The sequence below is a fragment of the Capricornis sumatraensis genome, chromosome 21 (assembly GCF_032405125.1).
Source record: "Capricornis sumatraensis isolate serow.1 chromosome 21, serow.2, whole genome shotgun sequence".
Taxonomy (NCBI): domain Eukaryota; kingdom Metazoa; phylum Chordata; class Mammalia; order Artiodactyla; family Bovidae; genus Capricornis; species Capricornis sumatraensis.
The window spans coordinates 39,916,045-39,940,033 of NC_091089.1; the positions used below are offsets into that span (position 1 = coordinate 39,916,045).

At 52.9% G+C, this 23,989-nt stretch overlaps 1 protein-coding gene across 1 annotated transcript in view; it reads left to right on the forward strand.

Annotated features, from left to right (window-relative positions):
• EMILIN2 (elastin microfibril interfacer 2) overlaps positions 1 to 22,400 on the forward strand; it is a 58,108-nt gene extending 35,708 nt beyond the window's left edge. Inside the window, exons 4-8 of the mRNA XM_068993774.1 lie at positions 2,001 to 3,914; positions 18,586 to 18,948; positions 20,304 to 20,336; positions 20,613 to 20,741; positions 21,563 to 22,400. Coding sequence (XP_068849875.1) covers positions 2,001 to 3,914; positions 18,586 to 18,948; positions 20,304 to 20,336; positions 20,613 to 20,741; positions 21,563 to 21,900 — 2,777 coding nt within the window. The 3' untranslated portion in view covers positions 21,901 to 22,400. The remainder of the gene's footprint in view (positions 1 to 2,000; positions 3,915 to 18,585; positions 18,949 to 20,303; positions 20,337 to 20,612; positions 20,742 to 21,562) is intronic.
• Positions 22,401 to 23,989: the final 1,589 nt, after the last annotated feature.

Here is a 23,989-nt window from a genome sequence, read left to right on the forward strand (position 1 = left end):
CAGGACAGCATTTCATTTGTACGTGACTTACTGACTCTTACGTCTGGTGTCCTGAGAGAATTGTTTCAGTATGGAAAACAAGGTGTTCTTTCTAGTTTTCTGCTTGGGAGTTGGGACATTTAAACTCAAGTCTTGGTTTTGCCACTAAGTTGCTTTTAATGAATAATATCTGTTGTTATGATCACCTGAAAAAGTTAGGAGAAAACAATGACGGTTAAGCTCCAATATCTACCACATTCTAAATTTATTTCCACTGTTTGTCAGTGTGCATTAGTGCATTTTATGTCATAATCTGTGTTGTGTGTGGCTTTTTCCACTTTACTTGCTAGGTTTCAGTATTGTCTGCAGGCTTGTTGATGTTAATTCTTTAATTCCTTTCTTTTTCATGTTAAGTTTTACATTTTACTTTCTGGCTGTGCCACATGGCTTGCGAGATCTTAGTTCCCAGTGTATTAGTTGCTCTGCTGCTGCTGCTAAGTCGCTTCAGTCGTGTCTGACTCTGCAACCCCGTAGATGGCAGCCCACCAGGCTCCTTCGTCCATGGGATTTTCCAGGCAAGAGTACTGGAGTGGGGTGCCATTCCCTTCTCCAGGGGATCTTCCCAACCCAGGGATTGAACCTGAATCTCCTTCACTGCAGGCAGATTCTTTACCGTCTAAGCTACCAGGGAAGCCAGGGGTCAAACCTGGGCCCACAGCAGTGGAAGTAAAGAGTCCTAATCATTAGCTCACTAGGGAAGTCCCTTAACCTCTTTCTAGTATTCCTTGTCTAGTTCTGTGACATCATGTGCCTCAGATTTTGATGACCTTTTTTTGGTTTATCTATTTATATCATGTTTATTTTCATTTTATGACTCACCACAATTATTTTATGATTTTTTCTTTTCGGCTGTTTCCTTGTGGGGTATATTTCTCAAAGGAGAATTATCAAAAATTCAATGTTTGGGGACTTCCCTGGTGGTCCAGTGGTGAGGCACTTTCACTTTGGCGGCCCAGGTTCAATCTTCCGTCTTGGATCTGAGATCTCAAAGCTGAGTGGGACATGGGTTAAAAAAAAGATTTCAATGTATTCTTTGACTTAGTGAACCTCACTACATAGGGCCACATAGCTCTGTTGTTGGGAGACACCAATAGACTCTGTTTTCTCTCTCTTTTGCTTTTAGTTTCTCCAGCTGCATGATGGTGCTCAACAACGTCTGTGAGACTCTTAGTGCAAGGATGCTAATAAAAGAAAGAGAATATTTAGGAGTTGCTTGGAGGATAACTTGCTCTTGTGGTATCATATGCCTGTGTGCGAAGTCACTTCAGTTGTGTCCGACTCTTTGGGACCCCATGGACTGTAGCCCGTCAGGCTCCTCTGTCCGTGGGGTTCTCCAGGCAAGAATACTGAAGTGGGTTGCCATTCCCTTCTCCAGGGGATCTTCCTGATCCAGGGATTGAACCTGCATCTCCTGTGGCTTCTGCATCGTAGGCAGATTCTTTACCGCTGAGCCACCGGGGTATCATACCACCCAACAACTAATGGGTGGATCCCAAGTGACTTCTTGTGGTTACGGAATGCAGTCAGCTGTCGGGGTGTGGCTGCAGTTATGAATGTGGGAATGATATGTTCTGCTGATAATATAAGTAAAGAATATTTCCCTTCAGGGTGAAAGAGACCATTGTATATCTGTCATGTGTCCTGTGAATATTCTCTTGACAACCAGAGGAGGGAAGATAGTCACTCCGCTTCATAGATGAGGGGATTATAGCTCACAGAAGTGAATTAACTTGCTCGAGGGTGGACTATAGGCAGAAGAGCCAGAATCCCCTGGAGGTCTGTTTGACTTAACGCCCATCATCTTTTCCACTCCAGCAGAGTAATTGCCTGTGTGTGGTGAGAGGGGAGTGGTAGGGGGAGGTTTGAATGTATCCCAGGAGTACTCTGTCAATTGTCTTTGCAGAAACTGGGTAAAAGTAGGAAATGTTAAGTCGTGTCCAACTCTTTTTTCTTTGTAACAGACAATGAACCAAGCCAAGTCTCAGAGCCTAAGAAGACTGTGTCACCCACTCCTGCAGCAGACCCAAGTCAGACAAGAGATCCAAAACAGGGGCCCCAGGAACTTCAGGAAAAGAAAATTCAGGTGCTGGAGGAGAAAGTTCTCCGGCTCACCAGGACGGTTCTGGACCTTCAGTCTTCTGTTGCTGGAGTGAGTGAAAACCTCAAACACGCTGTCCAGGACGATGCCAGCAAGATGCTGGCCTCATGGCTCAGCAACCTGCACCCCCGGCCAACGCCCAACAGCGCCGTGGGTGGAGAACCAGAAACGGTTCAGCCCCCCGGCATCCTCAACAATAAGGAGTCAGGCATGAAGGACATCAAGTCTGAACTGGCTGAAGTCAAGGATGCCCTGAAGACCAAGAGTGACAAGCTGGAGGAGCTGGATGGGAAAGTGAAGGGCTACGAAGGGCAGCTCAGACAGCTCCAGGAGGCCGCCCAGGGCCCAACGGTCACCATGACGACCAGCGAGCTCTTCCAAGCCTACGTGGACAGTAAGATTGATGCCCTGAGGGAGGAGCTCATGGAAGGGATGGACCGGAAGCTGGCTGACCTGAAGAACTCGTGCGAGTACAAGTTGATCGGTTTCCAGCAGCACTGTGATGACTATGGGAGCAGCTACCTGGGAGTGATCGAGCTGATAGGGGAGAAGGAGGCGAAGCTGAGAAAAGAAATCAGTGACCTTCAGGCCCGGGTCCAAGACCCTCCAGCCCGTGCAAACTGCTGTGATGGTACCAAGCCTGGTGACTTGGGGCCACAGATCAAGATGTTAGACCAGAAAATCGAAAGAGTTGCCGAAGCGACAAGAGTGCTGAACGCACGACTGGACAATGAGTTTGACCGCCTCGAGGTTCCAGAGCCGGACGTGGACTTCGATGCCAGATGGCACGAACTGGATGCAAGGATCAACGTGACGGAGAGGAACGCAGAGGAGCACTGCTTTTACATCGAAGAAACCCTCCGGGGGACCATTAGTGGGGAGGTGGACGGCCTGAGGCAGCTGCTTGATCAGAAAATACAGTCCCTGGAGGAGCGGCTGGGGAGCGCCCTCCTGGAGACGGTGAATGGCTCGGAGATGGCACCTGCTCCCCCAGCGGCAGCCCTGCCCACTGTGTCGGCGGCTGGGCCCCCGCAGGTCATGATGGAGTTAAAGCGCCTGAAGGACCAAGTGCGGGTGGTGGAGGACATGTGCCTGCAGAACCTCCGAGGAGAGCCTCGCGGGACGGAAGACACTTTGCGGAACGGGGGCGAGACGGTGAGCCTCTTGAGATCTCTAAACGACACGATGCAGGGGAAGTTTCAGGACACCGAACGCAGCATCCAGCAACTTCAGCAGGACTTCAGTTTTCTTTATTCTTGGCTCAACCACACAGATCACCACTTGAGACATCTACAGAACGAGCTGAGCAGTGGTAGAGGAGGGAAAAAGGCTGCAGGAGGTGGGTGGTCCAAGGAGGGTGAGCCAGGGAGGACGAAGGCACCCCTGCCGTCTCCCCAGGCCACCCCAGCATATTGCTGCGACCAGCTGGAGGGCAGGTGGCAGCGGCTGCAGGACCTCGTCCTCAGCGAGCTGGACACGTGTAAGGAGAAGATGCACGGAGTCCAGAGGGAGGTCTCCATGGTGGAGGACAGGGTGTCTCACATGGAGAAGACCTGTAGCAAGCTGGACTCCATCTCTGGGAGCCTTCAGAAGATCAAGGAGGGGCTCAACAAGCACGTGAGCAGCCTCTGGAGCTGCGTCCGGCAGATGAACGGGACGCTCCGGACGCACTCCAGAGAGATCTCTGGCCTGAAGACTTCCGTCCAGCAGTTCTATAGCCACGTCTTCCAGATTTCTGCTGACCTGCAAGACCTGATCCGGTTCCAGCCATCGGCCAGTAAGTGCACCTCTGCCTTCCCGTCTTGAGTATTTGTAACGCGTGTTCTGCTAGATTTTGGATGGTTTGTGGCATGAGCCACGTCACTGCTGGCCCAAAGTGTGCCTCTTAGATGGGGTGGGGGAAAGTACGTGAATTATTTGGTGCTGAGTAGCAATGAGACAAAGACCAACAGTGAGAGCAAGTGTTTAGAAACTTTTAGAATAACTTGACATCACTGTAGCATTCAAGCATACGATTTGTGCGTTTTTGTAAATTATCAGCCCACAACAAGTTGAAAATGCAGAAGGAAAACTGGTCCTTCCCCTCAGGTGGGCGGCAAAAGTCTGATCTATACTATCACATTGGGGAGCTTAGATCTGGGGTCAGCTTTGCAGCCTCGTGGCTTGGGGCAAGGGTATGTTGTCCTGTCTTCTCCTCAGGGAGTCTCCTGTATGCAGACCCCTTCACCTCTCTGAAAACATCACTTTTTGTTTGCTGGTGTTATTATCATCTTTGGGCAATCTCTTGTTCCCTAAAACCTAGGGCCTCGATGATGGCAAGTAGAATGCATTGTGTTCCTTTTCAAAGACAGAGAGAGGACCCTAGACAGAGTACTTTAGGGGCAATAACTGTTCAAAGCCCCAGCGCGCCCAGAACAGGGATGCTCATCGGCCGTGCTTAGGGTGATGCATGCTACACACTCCGTATACGCATCCGTGCTAAGTCCCTTCAGTCATGTCTGCCTCTTTGTGACCCCGTGACTGTAGCCCGCCAGGCTTCTCTGTCCATGGGATTCTCCAGGCAAGAATACTGGAGTGGGTTGCTATCTCCCTTTGCAGGGGATCTTCCTGACCCCAGGGATCAAACCTGTGTCTCCTGTGGCTCCTGCATTGCAGGCAGATTCTTTACAGCTATACATTTCACTCTCGACAAATGTTTGTTGAATGAATGAATGGACTGAATGAATGAATGGTCCCTTAATAGTACTGAGTGACATATTCAAGTTAACTTCTTTGTTACCTGGGGGCTCAGCATGTCATCCCTGGTACCTGGATTCAGCAACCTCAGTGCTGAGCAGAGTTTTCTTTCTTTTTAAAATTTTCTTTATTTTTGGCTGTGTTCGGTCCTCATTGCCGAGCAGACTTTCTCTAGTTGCAGACAGGGGGGCTACTTTCCAGTTGCAGTGTGCGGGCTTTCTCCCTGCAGTTGCAGCTCCCAGGCTCCAGAGCATAGGCTCAGTGGTTGGGGCGCACGGGCTGCTCCCCGCAGGGATGTGTTCTAAAGTCACACAGCTGAGAAGCGGTGGAGGAGGGGTGGGGACCCTGGGTGCCGTCGTCCAGGCCAGCCCACGTCTCCTCTATGTCTCCCCGAGACGAACGCAGACTTACGGGTCCACAAGGACAGGGGAGGGCCAGCCACGCGCCCAGAAGGACTCCGCCTCCTGACCAGTCCTCTCCCTGTTTTCTTTCCCCCTGTCTTCCTTGCTGGCCTGTGTTGCCTTTTCACCTCGCTCAGATCCAGGTGACAAAGGCCCTCAGGTGTTGATGCCAGTGCCTGGCCTGGTGTGAACCTGTGGGATTTTAGGATTGGGTCCTATGGGAAAAGGCCCTGATGCTGGGAAAGATCGAAGGCGAAAGGAGAAGGGGGCAGCAGAGGATGAGATAGTTGGATAGCATCACCGACTCAATGGACATGGATGTGAGCAAACTCCAGGAGATAGTGGAGGACAGAACAGCCTGATGGGCTGCAGTCCATGGGGTTGCAAAGAGCCGGACACAGCTTAGCAACTGCATAACAGCAACTGCATAACAGCAACAACAACCCAGCTGAGACTTACAGCCTGAGGAGAGGAGAGCCAGGGCCTGGTCCCAGGGAGGCAGGAAGGTCTGAAGTGGTCAGTGGGACACGCTTTGAACCTTCCCTGAGATAAGGAGTTTGTAGATAAGGAATTACCCAGGCCAGTCCTGCTATTTATAACCCCCATCCCCTCCCCTCAGGCCCACACAGCTCCCAGATCTCTGGAATGCTGGGGAAAGGTCAGGGGACCCTGTGTGTGTTCATAGGATGATTGTCCTTCCTAGTGACAGTTCTGTCTGGACTGTGCTTTGTAACAACAGATCGAACCAGATAGTTCCAGTTGATTTGCAGCTCCTGGGCAGCGTGGGAAGCTGTGTTAACTCCTTCACGCTTGGCTGTGGAAAGAAGGGTTGGGGGTGAATGCCTGCCGAGTGAAGGCGGCTCCTACAAGATGCTCCTTTGGGAATGAATCCTTCGTCGTGAGAGTAGAATGCGTGGACTTTCAGGAACTCCATTGATGGAGAAGAGCCAACGATAAGCAGGCAGAGGCTGTCCGTTCTTGTAGCGCATCCAGGGCCAGAACCTGAGTGTCAGGGGTCACTGGGTGAGTCTAGAGCTCAGGTCACAGCGCCCAGTGAAGAGTCAGCAGCACATTTATTGAGTGCTTACTGTGTGCAGCAGTGACTCAGTGGACATGACTTTGAGCAAACTCCGGGAGATGGTGAAGGACAGGGGAGCCTGGTGTGCTGCAGTCCCTGGGGTCACAAAGAGTCGGACACGATTTAGTGACTGAACAGCCACTGTGTGCAGGGCTCCATGAGGGATGAGGAGGTGAGGAGCACGACCCTGACCTTCCAGGCATTTTCAGGCACAGATCTGGGGGTGGGGGAGTGACACACACAGGGCTGCAGAGAGGGTGAATGAGATGGTGTGTCAGGGTTCATCCTTGTAGTTCACTGGCTCTTACTGAGCCCGTCTTGTGTGGGAGTAATGAGCTTATGTGTGGGGAGCACCGGGATGACGGTGTAGGGGACAATGACGGTCTTAGGGGGACAAGCAGGCAGAGGTGGTCACAGCCACCGAGGAAGTCAGGGAGCACTTCTCTGAGCTGATGAGGCCTTCTCATCAAGGTTGAGTAGGTTGCGAGTTCATAGACCAGTGGGGTGAAGGGTGAGATGGAGTGATGAGAGAGACTTCTGAAAGGGGGCGATACTGGAGCCTGTACCGAACGGTGAGTTGTTGCTCAGTCCCTCAGTTGTGTCCGACTCTCTGTGACCCCATGGACTGTGGTATGCCAGGCCTCCCTGTCCTTCACCATCTCCCAGAGTTTGCTCAAACGCACGTGTTGAGTTGATGATGCATCCAACTATCTTATCCTTTTTTGCCCCCTTCCCCTCCTGCCCTCAATCTTTCCCAGCATCAGGGTCTTTTCCAACGAGTCAGCTCTTCACATCAGGTGGCCAAAGGATTGGAGCTTCAGCATCAGTCCTTCCAACGAACATTTAGAGTTGATTTCCTTTAGGACTGACTGGTTTGATCTCCTTTCAGTCCAAGGGACTCTCGAGAGTCTTCTGCACCACAGTTTGAAAGCATCAATTCTTGGGTGCTCAGCCTTCCTTATGGTCCAACTCGCACATCTGTATATGACTACTGGAAGGGTTCAGAGAAGCAGGAGGGGAGGGCGTCCCTGCTGAGAGGTGGAATGGACCTGCTGTTTGCTGCTGTGTAACAGCTGACCCCAGACCTTGGTGGCTTAAACAACAAGGCTTCATCACTTTCCGTTGTTCTGCAGGGCAGGAACTGACTTGGCAGCTCTTCCGCTCCACTTGACATCAGCTCAAGTCACTCACTTGGCTGTGGTCAGGGGACCAGTGGGCTGGGGTGGGCTGGGCTGGAAGGCGCAGGAAGACCAGCCACGTGTTTCTGTGCACGGCCATCCTCTCTCTCCACGTGGTGGATGTGCGCCTCCTCTCGGCATGGTGGTCTTGGGGAGTCACGCTTACCACAAGGCAAAAGCAGGAGCCCCTTCCAGGTGAGGCCCAGAGCTGGCACCATGTCCCTCCTGCCATGTCCCATTGTTCGAAACATGTCACCCTGAGAGATGACGTGGCTTGTGTGTTGGGAGGAAACTGTCGTCATTGCTCCTACTGCGAGCCAAGGTGAAGAGCTGAGGATGCAGGACGTGGTCACCAGAGGCCAGATTGCTGGGCCAGGGCCCCAGACTCTGCTGTTCCCCAAGCAGGGAGCCCGTTCTCTTCTTTGGAAGCACCCAGAAGGAGCTGACCTACCCAGCTGGCAGCGGGTGGGGAGGGTGGAGGGGGAGCCAGAAGGGGCCTCAGCCAGTGCTGAAATCAGTCCCAGTATTTGTATCCCTCACATCAGTGCAGACGTTCTTCCCTGGGTCTTAAAAGAGACTCTCGAGATTATATACAAATGTTTGGTTACTTTTTTGGACAAAAGGTCCCTGCCTTTCATCCAGGACTTGGAGAAGTGCCTAACTTCTAAAAGGTAAAGAACTAGTGTAGTTTTTTGGCTGCATCTGGCAGCTTGTGGGACCTTAGCTCCTCGACCAGGGATTGAATCCACATCCCCTGCAGTGAAGGTGCAGAGTCAACCGCCAGACTACCAGGGGAGTCCCTAGGACCACTGCATTTTCGCGACTGTCTCATCGTCCACTCTGTGACGTGGGTGTCATGCCCTTTCCTGGGCCCCGTGCACCCCACCCCCCTTCATTCATACAGTCAGTCATTCCACAAATACTGAGTCGTGTCCTCGCACTGGAGCTTTAGCCCTTGCAGGATCTAGTGGGGGAAGTCAGGGAATGCACAGCTCAGCAAATAAAGGTCTGATTTCGGCAGGCGATCAGTGTGCCGGGAAAGATAAGCAGAGGAGGTGGCAGAGGACAGGGGACTTGGTGCTTTAGGGAAGGCTGCGCAGTGGAGATGACCTTTGAGCAGAGACATGAGTAAGATGAGGGAATGAGCCTTGTAGAGATCTGTTCCCAGCAGAGGGGACAGCATGTGCAAAGGTCCTGAGGCAGGGATGTCTTTGTCCTGTTTGAGAACTCAGGACGTCAGTTTGATCAAGTCCATGAGCAAGGGGAAAGGTCACAGGCAGTGAGGTTGGGGGGTAGGGGTCAGATCAGGTGGGATTTTGAAGGCTGAGATAACAGATTTGGATTTCAAGTATCATGAGAAACTCTTGGAGAATTTTGAGCTAGGAAGTGATTATTATTTCCCAAGTCTGTAATCCCAGCTACTCTATACATTCTTTGTGACTTTGGACAAATTATCTACTTAATGCCTCACTTTCTATAGCTGTGAATTGGAGAGAATCATGGTAATAGTGATACTTCAAGAAGTTAGCATGATAATTATTGTTCCTGTGCACGCTAAGTCATTTCAGTTGTGCCTGACTCTTTGAAGCCCCATGGACTGTAGCCCACCAGGCTCCTCTGTCCATGGGATTCTCCAGGCATGAATAGTGGAGTGGGTTGCCATGCCTTCCTCCAGGGGATCTTCCTGACCCAGGGATCAAACCCGCATCTCCTGCATGGGCAGGCATGTTTACCACTTAGTGTGTCCTGGGAAGCCCCCCTGTTCCTAAGGAGTATTTTTTTTCTTTTTTCTATTTTTTGGCTGTTCTGTGTGGCATGCAGGATCTTTGTTCCCTGACCAGGAATCAAACTTGTGCCTCCTGCAATGGAAGCAGGGAGTCTTAACCACTGAACCACAGAGAAGTCCCAGTAGTGTATTAAACAGTGACTGGCCCTTGGTCATCCCTCAGTATCAGTGTGACTGTGACCCTCTGTCCCCTCTGCTGGACATCCCTTCTGCTTCTGGCTGAAATCCCCTCCTCTTCTTTCAAGCCCCCAGACCTGCAGCCTCAGAGCAGTGAAGGTGGGCTCGCCTGCACTGCAGACGTGGGATGAGAACCCCAGGTGTTCTGCTGAATGTTCTAGGGATCCAGAGGGTTTTGCTCTTTCCTTGTTTTCTTGTCTAATTTGGGACTGAAGTGTAAAGTGTAAAAAGCTGAGAATCCCCCCTCCCTAGCATTTAGGTTCGTGTTGTTCTTGTTTAGTTGCTCAGTTGTGTCCGACTCTTTATGACCTCATGAACTGAAGCCCGCCAGGCTGTTCTGTCCATGGAATTCTCCAGGCAAGAATACTGGAGTGGGTTGCCATTTCCTTCTCCAGGGGATATTCCTGAGCCAGGGATCAAACCCAAGTCTCCTGCTTGGCAGGTGGATCGTTTACCTCCAGGGAAGCCCAACATTTAGGATTCATGGTTAGATAAATCAGGTTCTGAACGACAAGGGGATGGGGAAGTCCTCTATTCTGTGGATGTGGCCTCAGAGGTCTGGTCCTCTGTCTCTGTTCCCCCAGCTCCGTCCCCTTCTTTTAGCTGCATCTTTTCCGCAGCTGCCCCATCTCCATGCTACTGTAGTTATTGGGTAGGGGCAGCTCTAGGCCCTGCCCCCCCCAACCCAGCATGGCTCAAAGGCAGAATCTGTTTCCTGCTGGGGCTCCGGGACCACCTGGCCTGCACCACAACCTCTGAGCCCACACAGCCTCCCCATCACCCATCTGATCAGATACTAAGCCCCGGCCAGACTCCGGCAGTTCTGCTGTTCTTTCACTTGGGATAGTAGGCGAGTTCCTGGTATTGAGAAGCCTGAGGCTGCCACAGAGCTGAGCCAGGCAGAGGGGCAGTCTCTGTGCCAGGGTAGCCCTCCTCCCCCACCTCATGGTTCCAAGAAGGGCCTTCCTGCCGGACACGCAGGACTGTTTCCACAGACCCCAAGGACAGCAGCCCACTGCCTCCTCTTTCCAATCTGCCACCCCTTTCTCCTGCAAATGTCTTCAGGCAATTTCTTGTAAGTACTTAAAAATATATGTATTTTTAATTTTATTGGCGTATAGTTGATTTACAATGTTCTGTTAGTTTCAGGTGTACAGCAAAGTGATTCAGTAATACATCCACATAGATTCATTCTGTTTCAGATTCTTTTCTCATATAGGTTATCCTGGAATATTGAGTAGAGTTTCCTAGGCCATACAGGAGGTCCTGTGGGTTATGTACCTTATATATAGTAGTGTGCGTGTGCTCATCCCAGGTCCTGATTGACCCCTCACCCCTGTGTTTCCCCTTTAGTGACCATAAGTTGGTTTTCAATATCTGTAAGTCTGATTCTGTTCTGTAAGTTCAATTGTTTAAAAAACAGTGGGTTCCACATATAAGTGATGTCATGTGCTGTTTGTCTTTGTCTGGCTCACTTCACTTAGTATCATAGTCTCTAGATCCATCCATGTTGCTGCAAATGGCATCACTTCATTCTTTTTCTAAAATTTATTTTTATTTATTTGGCTGCCCTGGGTGTTAGTTGAGGTGTGTGGGATCTAGTTCCCTGACCAGGGATTGAACCCGGACCCCATGCATTGGACTGTGGAGTCTCGGCCACTGGGCCACCAGGGAAGTCCTGTATTTCTTTCTTTTAACGGCTAAGTAATATCTCACTGTGTATACGTATCACGTTTTCTTTGTCTGTTCCTCTGCCCATGGGCATTTAGGTGGCTTCCATGTCTTGGCTCGTGTAAATAGTGTTGCAGTGAACACTGGGCTGCATGTTTCCTTTTAAATCATGTGGTTTTTTTCCCAAATATTTGCCCAGGAGTGGGATTGCTGGGTCATGTTATTGCTGCCGTTCAGTCGCTAAGTCATGTTCTCTGCCCACCAGGCTCCTCTGTCCTCCATTATCCCCTGGAGTTTGTTCAGATTCATGTCTGTTGAGTCTATGTGCTGGATCATATGGTCTATTTTTAGTTTTGAATGATGTTAATAACATTTCATTTGGGGGTGCTACAGATTTAAGAACCCCATCTTTATCCAGTTGTTCAGCCTAAGCTGTGCTGTAAGAATGAAAAAAAACACAGGTTTTTCAAGTCAGTTCAGTTCAGTCGCTCAGTCGTGTCTGACTCTTTGCAACCCATGAGTCACAGCATGCCAGGCCTCCCTGTCCATCACCAACTCCCGGTGTTCACTCAAACTCATGTCTATCAAGTCAGTGATGTCATCCAACCATCTCATCCTCTGTCATCCCTGTCTCCTTCTGCCCCCAATCCCTCCCAGCATCAGGGTCTTTTCCAATGAGTCAACTCTTTACACGAGTTTCAGCTTCAGCGTCAGTCTTTCCAATGAACACCCAGGACTGATCTCCTTTAGGATGGACTGGTTGGATCTCCTTGCAGTCCAAGGGACTCTCAAGAGTCTTCTCCAACACCACAGTTCAAAAGCATCAATTCTTCGGTGCTTGTAAAGCCTGGCAGGGGAAGAGTGGCCTCATGCCAGTGTTATGACAGTTTTGGCCTTCAACTTGAAATTGGCTGAGTTTGAGGCCAGTGTAGGTCCCAGATAGCATGATGGAGTCAGTCCGAGTGTCATAAATACATAAAGGCTGCATAAACCGCACAGACTCGGACCACACTGTCTCTGGACGCTACCTGCCCTTCGGCCCTGTGAGCATCTGGTTTCTGTCAAGCTCTTCACTTGGTGAAAGCAGCGGCTGCTTTTCTCCGTCTGAACCTTGACTCTAGGACTGCTGTGTCCTTGGCACTGGGCTCTCCCACAGCTGCGCGCAGAGTCCCCTGCAAGCTTGACAGAAATAAGGACTCTGGGCTCCCTCAGGAGACTCCTGCTCAGCAGGGGTGAGGTCAGTTCCAGGAATTTGTAATTTGTAACTAAAACAGAGAACCCCCCCCAAGCTCCCGTCGTGGAAGCGGAAGGCAGAGCCCCCTCAGAGGCAGCTGGGCCAGAGAGAAGCGGAGAAGCAGGGGGGGAGAGTGGGGAGGGAGGGAAGCCCTGGGTGCGGGGCCACAGCGCCCGTGCCAGCTCTGCGGGGACCCGCGTATCCGCTGACGGGCTCTGCCGACGCTGTCAGTGCCTCCTCACGTCCTGACCGCGGCAGCTTTACAGCGAGTCTTAAAATCAGGTAGACCCTCTGCGTGTCCATGTGCAGCTTCAAACCAGCTTGTGAATTTCTATCAGAGAAGAAATCCCCGGTGACTTCTCGGGTCAGGTCGGCCTCTCTGGGGTTCAGTGATAACGGGTGACCTCTGTTCCAAGGGCGCTGCCCCACCGATGTCAACCTGCGAGGCTGGAGCTGTGTCTGTGATCTCTAGGTCACGCTTTTCAGAAACGCCAGCCTGTTTGCCCTGTGGAGCCTGATTCCAGGGGCCTCCACGTGGTCACACTGGGCCAGACTCCTTTCTCAGAGGGGCTCCGTGCTCTGGAGGGACGGTCAGTACAGGCCCTAGATAGGTCATAGTGTAGGTCATAGTCTCTAGATCCATCCATGTTGCTGCAAGTGCTTTACTTCATTCTTTTTCTAAAATTTATTTTTATTTATTTGTCTGCCTTGGGTGTTAGTTGAGGCGTTTGGGATCTAGTTGCCTGACCAGGGATTGAACCCAGGCCCCATGCATTGGGAGTATGGAGTCTTGGCCACTGGACCACCAGGGAAGTCCCATATTTCTTTTTAGTGGCTGAGTAATATTTGTGTGTGTATATGTGTGTATATATACACACACACCACATCTTTATCCATCACTGCTGTGATGGAATCACACAGCGCCCCCGGGACCAGAGTGTTTTCTCTCTTCGTTCCAGCCAAAGCGCAAAGCAGCATTTCCACTGCTGTTTGCTCAGTAGGACAGTTCCTGTGAACCCGTGGCCCCCCCTGCCCTGCTGTCAGGGGAGCCGCGTGGGGTTTCTGTGCATTGTCTCCCCAGCCCTGAGGCTCCTTCACATGCCTTCCCATCCTCTCCCTTCCTGGCCTTCTGGCAGGGAGACCAGCAAGTGTCTCCTCCAAGCCCCTGCCTCGTGGCCCCCGTGCCTGGTCAGTGCAGGAACCTGGTCCTTCGGCACCCCCTCTGAGCCTGGCGTTTCTCATCGCGGTGGTGCAGGCCTTTCTCAGGCACAGAGCTTTGCCAAGCATTGTGACTATCCTTCCACTTAGCCTGCTGTATGTCAGAATGTGGGTGGGTTTCTTCTAAAGCCAGAAGTCCTAGTAATTCCCTGGCAATCCAGTGGTTAGGATTCCATGCTTTCACTGCCAAGGGTCCAGGTTCAATCCTTTGTCAGGGAATTTAACATCCTACAAGCCATGCAACCAAAAAAAAAAAAGAAAATACAAAGTCAGAAGTCTTGATTGCCGTCTTTAAACCAGTCCCACCACCCCGACCTGTAGCTGCATTTGGTCAGCAAAGTCTCGCAATGCCAGGCAGCTCCCCACCCCCTCCCTGCCCTGGGCTTCTAGTGAATTGGCCTGGACATTTGCACAGTGCCTTGTCACTGTCAGGGATGTGGCCCCACACCCGTCACTTCATCTGATCAGCCAAATTCGGCCTGCTTGTCAGGAGACTTTGGGGGTTTAGCCCAAGTGGTGGATGATTCAGCCACGCTGCCAACACAGACTCTGACGTCCCCGAAGCCCTGCGCTGTGACACGACTCCATGGGGTTGCTGACAATTTCCTCAGGCAGGTCTTCATCTTAGCAAAGGTTACAGTGGCTTTTAACAAGAACTTTAGCGGAATGGGAGTGGCCTTTCCTACCTGCTGTTGGCTCCATCCTTGGTGAGGCCGTGGCCCAGTCTGTGCACAGCTGCACAAGGCCAGTGTGGGGGTGTCAGGACGGAGACCTGGAGGCAGGCTGTGGAACAAAAGCATCATTCCTCACGTGAAACATGGGCAGCCCCACTTGGTTTTATGAACTCAACTCAAATGGTCACTGGATTGGAAACATATGTGCAGTTTGAAAAGACACTGGCTGCCAGAGTTATCTTCCCAGACGGAGCAAGATGCTGTCCAGTTTGTTTCAAGCATGTAATAAATGTGTGCGTTAGAGACACTACGTGATGTGCTGGGGGCCAAGGTTGGGGAGCAGTCGGGATCCAGGGCGGCTTTCTCGTGCCGTCTCTGCTGTGATGTGAGGGGTGTGGGAGCCACCCGTTCTGCACAGAGTCCTGGACGGACTCCCCGTGGAGATCAGTGCAGGATATTTGGCCCAAGCGGTTTATTTGTTCATTCTTTCCCCTCTGCCTTCCACTTGCTATCACAAGCCTGGGTGTTGAGGGAGTGATGACTGAGAGAGAGAGAACCATCACTGATTCTAGGTACTGGCATTGCCCTTACAGACCCTAGAAAGACGGTTATCGTTGGCAAAGTTAGGGCGCTTCCTCTACTGGTTGGAGGGAGTGAGGGTGCGGCCCAGGGTACCGGCCTTTCTTCCTTCACCATACTCAGACGTCTCAGTGTCATGTGCCAGTCCCTGGTGACAAAAGATCATTAAAACGTGTCCTCAAGTGTTCATCATCCAGCAAGTGAAGAGAGGTATGAAAACCAGACAGGCCCTCAGAGCTCCGAGACTGGGAGGCAGGACTGTTAAGCGCTGCTGGGCTTCACAAGGAGCAGCGGGACTGTGGGGAGGGGCGTGTGCCGAGGCTTCCCCAAGAGCCCAGCCCCAGCGGCTGGACTGAAGGCAGCAGACGATGGGGCAGGTGGAGCGGACACGGCTGTCAAAGGAGGTTCGCCTGGAGCTCACGAGCAGTGCAGGACGGCTGGAGGTTTCTGAGCAGGGATGACGACCAGGACGAGCTGTGCTCTGAGAAAGGTGGGAAGGACGGACCCGAAGGATGACTCAAAATGAGAAGCTGGACTTAGCCCAGATCAGGGTGCACGTGAGAAAGGAGAGGGCAGAGTGAAATACGACTCTGAGCACCTAGACAAGGTGACAGGGAGACAGATGGGGCTTCAGAGAAAGAGGGATGACGTGAAGGGTTTGTAGGGGGATAGGAACGAAAAAAGGTGCGAGGGGCTTGTATTTGGCTATTTTTAGGTGCTTTGTGTACTGTAATTCTTTGAGGTTATAGGACTGGGGGAAAGTCTTTGTGTTTAAATTACGGGTGGAGACGCACAAACTTGGGCTGAACGGAAGGAGCCAGTGAGGAGGAAGGAGAGAGGGAGAGGAGCCATGTTGGAGGAGCACCTCGTCTAGCATGAGGAGGAAGGGAGACGGACAGGGAGGGACCTGAGCGTGCTCGGACTGGAGGGAAGGGAGACGGGGTGGGCCCTTGGTGTCGTCCATGTTTTATAAACATAAAACACTTCTGAGAAATTTACAATGGAAACCACCTCCCCTGTCCCTTCTCATCCCAGAAGTGGTCACGTGCAATTCTTTGAGCTGTTTTCTCCCCCGATGTTTACTTCCATATTTCTAAATCAATTTATTAGCTTTAGATCTCTCTATACGAATATTATAGACAGTATTTGACATTATTTATCAGCCGCAGACATTAGCCTATAAGGCTCTCTCATGTCTCCCCCTCCTCCCAACTCCCATTAGTTATACCACAAAAATCAAGTCAGTATTTATACTATAAGCTAAACACCTCAATAACAGCCAAATAGGATTGTGTTGCTTTCCTCTGAATTAGTAGCAGTGTTATTTGCTAGATTTTATGTATCCGTCTTGGGATTCTTCTCACTCACTGAAACTCTCTCAAGACCATAAAAAGTATCAGGTCATTTGTTGGTTCCATTTTTTAGGTTTTCTTTTTGGCAAATTATTCATTTGATTTTTAAAAAATTTTTTCAAATTAAGAGAAATAATTGCTTTACAATGTTGTTGGTTTCTGTTGTACAACAACATGAATCAGCATAGGTATACATTTATCCCCTTCCATTTTTTAATCTAATGGGCTCCGTCTGGGAGTTCTCTCTTCCCAACACAGCCTGGACTGCTTCCTCTCTAGACTTGAGAAAGCTCTAAGGCTTTCAATCTGAAACTTTTCACTACCATCCTACAAGTTTCTTGAACTTCTCTGTCTTACACCCTTTACTCTGTGTTTCTTTTTATGGTTTACATTCATTTCAGTGAAGTACATTTTCCAATAGCTTTTTAAGAAAGGATGCTTGAGAGTTTTGCTGGCCTTTAAATAGTTCATGGCTGAAGACAGGTTTATTCTAGTTTCACAACTGGCAGATATTTTAGCTGAGTATAGAACTCAAGGTTAACAATGATATTCCTTCAACATTTGAAGGTGCTGTTCTTTTGCTTCCTGGTTTCCCTTACTGGAGAGTCTGATGATGTCCTTCTGATCTGAAGTCACTTCCCTCCATCCCCAAGTCTGTAGCATCTTCTCTTTATCCTCAGTGTTCTGAATATGCCTTGGTTTGGGTCTTTAATAATCCAGCTGGGATCTTTTACAATTCTAACGAATTGTGTATTTGATTCTCTCCTTACCATCTCTATTCCCCAGTTTTTCTATTTTTTTGAGAAAGTTCTGGATTGGAAAGAATCTAATTTTCCTACAGTTTCTCTATTATCCATTATCTAATCTACCTGGTCTACCTTCTAAAAGATCTCCTTGATTTTGTCTACCAACTCTTTCACTGAATTTTCTTATTTTGGTAAGCATATTTCTAATCATTAAAGACATTATTATTCTCTGGTTAGGCCTCTTTTAATACCAGTCTATTCTTGTACTTTGGATACAGTGCCTTCTGTTTCTCTGAGTTTGCCTGTTTTGTAGAGTAGGCACAGGGTTTGTAAGAAACAGTATGTGTGGGAGAGCATGCAAAGCAGCAGTTTATTTCAGACAAACAGCTAGAGGGTGGGCATCTTTGCCAACAAGGAATGTGTCTTGCTACATGTTTATTTTCTTGTATTATGTTTCTTCAAAGTTCCTTTTTATTGGTTGGTTATTTCCTTCTCATTCTGTCCTTCACTGTGGCTAGTGGTGTCTCCAGGTCTGAATCCTTCATGCCGCAGTTTCTATGTCCAACCCAGCCCTTCCCACCAGAGTACTGCAGAGAATCAAGGCTTGATGCCTTCCCGCTGTGTGGTGTGAATGAACTTATCTTCAGTGCATCTAGAATGGTATTCGCTCTGTACCATCCTGGGGGCACTTTAACAAGTGATGATCAGTCCACTCAGCTCACGTTCTGGAGGGCTTCATCCTCTCATGGAAAGGGTGCTTGAAGAAAAGCTTCCCCTGGGGCTGGAGGTGGGCTGGCAACCTAGCTCTCTGGGTAGAGGGACCTGTGTTCCATCTACCACAATCACCTTTGTGAGTTTAAAAAAACCAGACTGGGGTGGGGGTACAATGCAGTTTCTGATTTTACTTGATCGTAACTTTGGAGCTTTGGAACCTGGGCCATTGCAGGCACCCTATGGATGGAGGAGGAGGAGGAGGTAGGTAGGGTTTGGCTGTTGAGGAGGGTATCCAGGCCAGGCTTGGTTATTCTTAGGTGTCTTGCAGGCCTGCAGGAAGGGCTTTCTGGAAGGGCAGTTCCAGGAATGTATTCAGAGTAGGAAGTGGGAGCAGTTTCCAGGCTGTGTCTCAGCGCTGTTCTGAGAGGGTAGGAAGTGTGAACCAGGAGGCTCTTGAAGTGGAAGTGCTCCAGCTGGAGATCTTAAGGCTGTGGTGACCCCCGTGCCTGCCACAGAGGCAGCTCGTGCTGACACTCTGGGTCACATGAGGTCTGCAAAAGCAGGCCCTCAGCTTGTGGGGTCAGCGGTGGTGGCAGGCAGGTACAGTTGCAGGGTCATTATGGAGTTTTTATTGGGAACCAAGGATAATGTTATTTTGGGGAGAGCAACCATCATGCAGAAAGAGAGGCTGAAGACCCTCCTCTCTGGGGCAAGGGGTCCCCACACTGTGGTGGCTGCTCTTGTGTTTACCAGTGGACCTGGCCCAGGGACCCCCAAGCACACACCTTCCAGGAAGCCATGCCCATGGGGCCTCACAGAGGGGCCTGTGGTTGAGCAGTCAAGTCTGTGGTTTTTAACTCTATTTCTTTCGACTTTCCCAAATGCTCAGCGGAGGAGCCCTCAGAAACGCCTCAGCCTCCATCCCGGGGGAAGGCCCAGGACGACGCAGGAAAGCCCTCGAGCCCAGCAGAGGCCCCCACGGAGCTGTCCACTCCAGTGCTGACCCCACTGCTGCCGCCCAGCACCCCCTCACCTCCGAGGGACCCAGGACAGAAGCCCGTCCTGCCCAAGAGACGCCCCCCACCCCTGCGGCCTGGCTGGACAGGGCTACCCTTCTTGCCTGGCTCCACGGGGGTCATCATGGAGACTGGAGAGGCCGGGCCCCCAGGCAGGATGGGGGTGTCGGGGCGGGGCCTGCCCCGGGGTGTGGATGGCCAGACCGGGCAGCGGCCAATCCCCAGCGCAGAGGGCTATGCAGGAGCTCCAGGTAAGTGCACCCCAGGCATTGGGAGGCTGCTGTGGGGCTCTGAGTCATGGGTCCAGCCAGCAGGGAACAGTGTCCAGAACTGAGCTGCCCAAAGACGCTGCAGTGCCCTGGGCACAGAACATCACCCTTAGAGTTGCATCCTGAGCTGTCTTACTTGTGCCATCCAGGCGGCTCGCTGATCCTCCCAGCAGGAAGTGGACTTGGAAAACCAGACACGTACTAGGAGCCTGGGCAGCAGGAAAGAGCACACAACCACAACTAAGTGGGCAGGTGGGAGGCCTGGCCCCAACATCAGATGGGAGGCTGGAGGAGGCTGGGGGAGGGCAGAAGTTGGAGGAGGTTGTTGGAAGAGGGGAGAGGGAGGAGGCTGATGTTGGAAGTTGAAGGATGGAGGAAACAGGAGAAGGTATGAGGATGGTGAAAGGAGGTTGGAGAATAGAGGTTGGATGATGGAGGTGGTTACAGGAGGTTAGATGTTGGAGGTTGGAGGAGGTTGGGAGGATGGAAGTTGGAGAAAGGTGGAGGAAGGAGGTTGCAGGCTGGAGGAGGTGGTTAGGGGCTGGAGGATGTCAGAAGGTTGAGGGGGTCGGAGGTTGGAGGGTGGAAGGAGGGTGGAGAAGGTTGCTGGAAGTTGTTGGAGGTTGGAGAAGGGAGGAAGTTGGAGGAGAATGAAAGGAAGTTGGAGGATGGCCGAGGTGGGAGTCCGGAGGAGGAGGGTGGAGAAAGGAGGTGGAGGTGGCTGGAGCATGGCGGAGGATAGAGGTTGGTGCCTAGAAGAGACTGGAGGAGGTTGGAGGAAGCTGGAGGAGACTGGAGCAGTTTGGATTTTGGCGGAGGCTGGATGTTGGAGGACGGAGGAGGTGGAGGTTAGAGGAAGGAGAGGTCAAGGGACACTCACTGCGTTTCTGTCCTGAAGTAGGTGCTAGACGTGCAGCTCCTTGACCAGCCCTATGTCTGTCATTCTGACACGAGGAAACAGGCTGTGAACTGTGTAAACCCGTGACATTGGGTGGGGGAGGTAACATCAGCTGACACAGGATAGTACCACCCTCAGAGTTAAACCCATCAACAGCTAGAAGCACCTGGCCCCAGCCAGGGAGAGCCTGCCTGCAGGAAGCGCTGCGGCTGCCAGGTGGGGCAGTCAGGACGGTTCCTTCTCAGCCGCCCCCGGCTCTTGGGCACAGTGCTGCCTTCTCTAGGATGCCTTCTGTTAGTTCCACGTATCACGGGTGCTTGTATTGTCGGGTGATGTGTTCCTCTGCACATCCACTCACTGTGTGAGGAACAAGGGCCAGAGGGACTCAGAAGTGAGGGGCTGTTAAGGGTTCTGACAGAGTCTGCATTCTGTTTTTCAGGGTACCCCAAATCGCCGCCTGCAGCCTCCCCAGGTACATCAGCCAGGGCAGCAGGGGTGGGAGGGGAGGCCGGGGTGGGGGGGGCCTGGGTGCCCCACCCCCAGACATCATGCACGTGCCAAGTCCACGCCTGACACACAGGGCCTCGCGCACTCCCCCAGCTGCCTGCTCCTCCAACGAGGACAAGGCTGGGTGTCCACCTCGTGTGGTGGTGTCCACCCTGAGGGGAAATGAGAGGCCGAGGCCGCCCCTCGGGACCGCACACAGGCCTGGGCCGGGCCTGACCGGGAGTGCATCCTGTCCCCCCAGCGGCTCTGGCACCGTCTCTCGTGTCCTTCTCCGCGGGGCTCACCCGGAAGCCCTTCCCCAGCGACGCCGGCGTGGTCCTATTCAACAAGGTGCTGGTGAACGACGGAGACGTGTACGACCCCAGCACCGGTGAGTCTGCCTATGCTCAGCTGCTCCGGAGGGCCTCCCGCTGCCCCTTTCTGAGCCAGAACCCACTCACCCTGCCGGGATGGGTCTACATGGGCCGCAGCCCCCAAAATGGGAGGCCAGCCTTGAGCCTGGGCTGCTGCCCCCGGGGCTGTGGATGCTTCACCTGCTAGAGACCAGACCCCTTGGTCCCTGCTGTCCCTCCACCCATAGACACCAGCAGACAGGGGGTGGGGGCGGTCACAGGTCACATGCACGCGGTGGCCGGGGCTCTGGGTAGCAGCTGGTTCTGGGCAGAGGTGGGAGCTGCTGCCCAGGCCCCGAGTTTTGCATCAGGGTTGCTTTGCTGTGTGCTCCTGGGCACCCTGTTCCCCCGGCCTGGGGTGTGGGGACACTGTGTCCACCAGTCAGGGGCTCTTGGCACTCAGAGGTGGGGACCTCCAGCTTTCCCACAGGCCCAGACGCCCAGAACCAGAGTCTGGGCCGTGGGTCTGAGTAAATGGGTTCCGGTGACACTGAGCAGAGACGCAGGCCGTGTACCCAGAGCGCAGGGCCTGGTCTGTCCCCGAGCTCTATGGTAAGATCAAGAGCTCAGTGACCTGGCCATCGCAGGGCAGGTTGAAGACTCGGGCCCCCTCCCCAGAGCCCTCAGAGGTGGCCACTCCCACCAGCATGGGGTCTGGGCTCCAGCTCATCCCCCCGCAGTGGGCCTGCCTCCGGTGGGGAACGGCTGAGCTGTCTGCCTTCATCCGGGCTGACTGCCCGCTCGGTGCACAGGCCGTGATGGGTACCACATGCTCAGGGGTCTGCCTTCCTCCCCACAGGGGTCTTCACGGCTCCATACGATGGGCGCTACCTGATCACAGCCACCCTCACGCCCGAGAGGGACGCGTATGTGGAGGCCGTCCTGTCAGTGGCCAACGCCAGTGTGGCCCAGCTGCACACGGCCGGCTACCGGAGAGAGTTCCTGGAGTATCACCGGCCGCAGGGGGCCCCGCACACCTGCGGGGGCCCGGGCGCCTTCCACCTCATCGTGCACCTCAAGGCAGGGGACGGCGTCAACATCGTGGTCACAGGGGGCCGGCTGGCCCACACGGACTTTGACGAGATGTACTCCACCTTCAGCGGGGTCTTCTTGTACCCTTTTCTTTCCCACCTCTGAGGTGGCCGGGGAGCGGGAAGGCGCTGACAGAGCTCGGAAGCTGTAATATATTCAGTGTGTGTGTAGCCGGGGCACGGGGCAAGCTCTCAGCAGACACCCTGCCCCTCCCCCAAGACAGAGGTGGCCAGCGGGGGGCAAACCATGGGTTAATGTGGCCACCGCTCCTGCCACTCCGACTGGACAGCCGGACGAGAGTCGGAAGCGCCCCGTGTCCCCCGGCCCCGTCTCTGGCTGGGCCTACCAGGTGCTGACTGTGGAGGCTCTGACTGCTGCCTGGTGGCCTGCATCCTCCGATGGACGACGACGAGGAGGAGCTGCTGAGAGGAGGCAGGCGGCAGAAACTGGTGCCCGCCGCGTCTGTCTTCACTGGAGCAGAGCCACTGCCGGCCGTCTGTCTCCGTTTACCCTGCCGGCGGGAGACGAGTTCAAACACTGAAGTGGCACAGGCCGCCACGGACCCAGGGCGGACAGTGGGCTGTCCTAGGCTTGGCTCCCCACCCCTCCCCACCCCTGCCCCCCCACCATGCAGCGTTTGCCTGGCTGAGAGGATGACGCAGGAGAGAGTATCGTGTGGCTTGTTGGGGCTCCTTGAATGACATGTACGACTTAAGTGCAAAGACAGGGAGTGGCAATAAAAACATAACACACTTCCAGTGTAAGTCTGGTGCCTCGTGGACTGAGGGTTGCTGCTAAAAAGCACAGCTGGAGTAAACGAGTTTAACGGCTGTAGAAAGGAAGCGTGAACACATGGGTCTCAACTGTGCAACCAGCATCCCTCAGCATCCAGGCTGTGCACTGCGAGGTCGTGGGTGGCTTATAAAGACAGACTGGATGTGCCTGGAGGTCAGAGCCCCCCACAGCGGAAAGGGGGGTGCTCCTCCAGGGGAGGCTGAAAGTCGCACTTAACCAGCAGCTGTCCAAGCTAACATGACTGCTTGCCGCCCAGCTCTAAGAGACCTCCCACTCCCAGGGAGCAGAAGCTGATCACACCAAGGCTGTCTGGGAAAGGCAGGAACCTTTCCAGGAAGCCCGGGCCCCTCACTCCTCTGCCAGCAGCTACACCAGCCCCCTTAGCGCCACATGACCTGCTGGCCAACGGAGTGCCACTGGGGGGAGGCAGGTCCCAGGGAGAGGCGTGCACCACAGAGACAGTCTCCTGGCCTAAATCAAGCCACCAGGTTGGCTATAAAAATGCCTTTTCCAGGACTGCTCACAAGTGAGATTACAGGGCAGCCGCTGGGTCCTTGAGATGGGGTGAGCCTTCCTCCTCACCCCTTCCCCCCAGCTAGGGCAGAGGGGCCCAGCATAGAAGGCCTGCTGTTTTCATGTTTTAAAGTTCGGGCCCCTCCTTCTGGGGCTCAGGGGTGGGGTACATGCTCACCCTGTTTCTACAGCTGGGGAACCGGCTGTCAGCAGCTGTGGGTTCCTAGATATGACTCATGGGAAAAACCCTGCGCCCGTGGAGTGTTTTCAGGAAACCCCAGTTGGCACATGGCTCTGCCCTCTCCCTTCACACCCCGTTTACAGGCCTTCCCCGGGGCCAAGCGGGACAAATGCTCAATGGGAACTAGACAGAAGGCAGAGACTGACCTGCCTCGCTCCACGGACGGTGCTAGGGTGGCGAGTGCGGTGTCCTCCTTGGCGGGGTCTCATGATTAGTCTACTGCAGTGGCGAGTTTCAGCTCTGTCTGCGACATGCAGTGTAGACAGTTCACAGCAGGTCCTGCACTGACGTTGAGGAGGAGGAAAGAGGTTCACTAGGAGTCAGCATCTTGAGAAGGGAGTGGCTGTCCTTTCAAACGGAGAGCAGCAGACTGGGCTGAACTCAGGCTGAGTGGCTTGGAGAGCTCACTCTGGAAGTCAGGGGCCCGGCGCTGAGAGGAAGACATGTGGACCAGGGTCCTGGACTCAATCAGGCACGAGGTTACGACTTCTGAAATGATGGGGCTGCTGAGAAAAAGGTCAAGGTGCACCTTGAGATAAGCGGTGACAGGACTGGGATGTGTCAGTCCTGTCAGCAAATGGCCCCATTTAAACGATGAGAAACAAAACCAGCAATAAAGACCGAAAATCGGCACGAACTGCAATG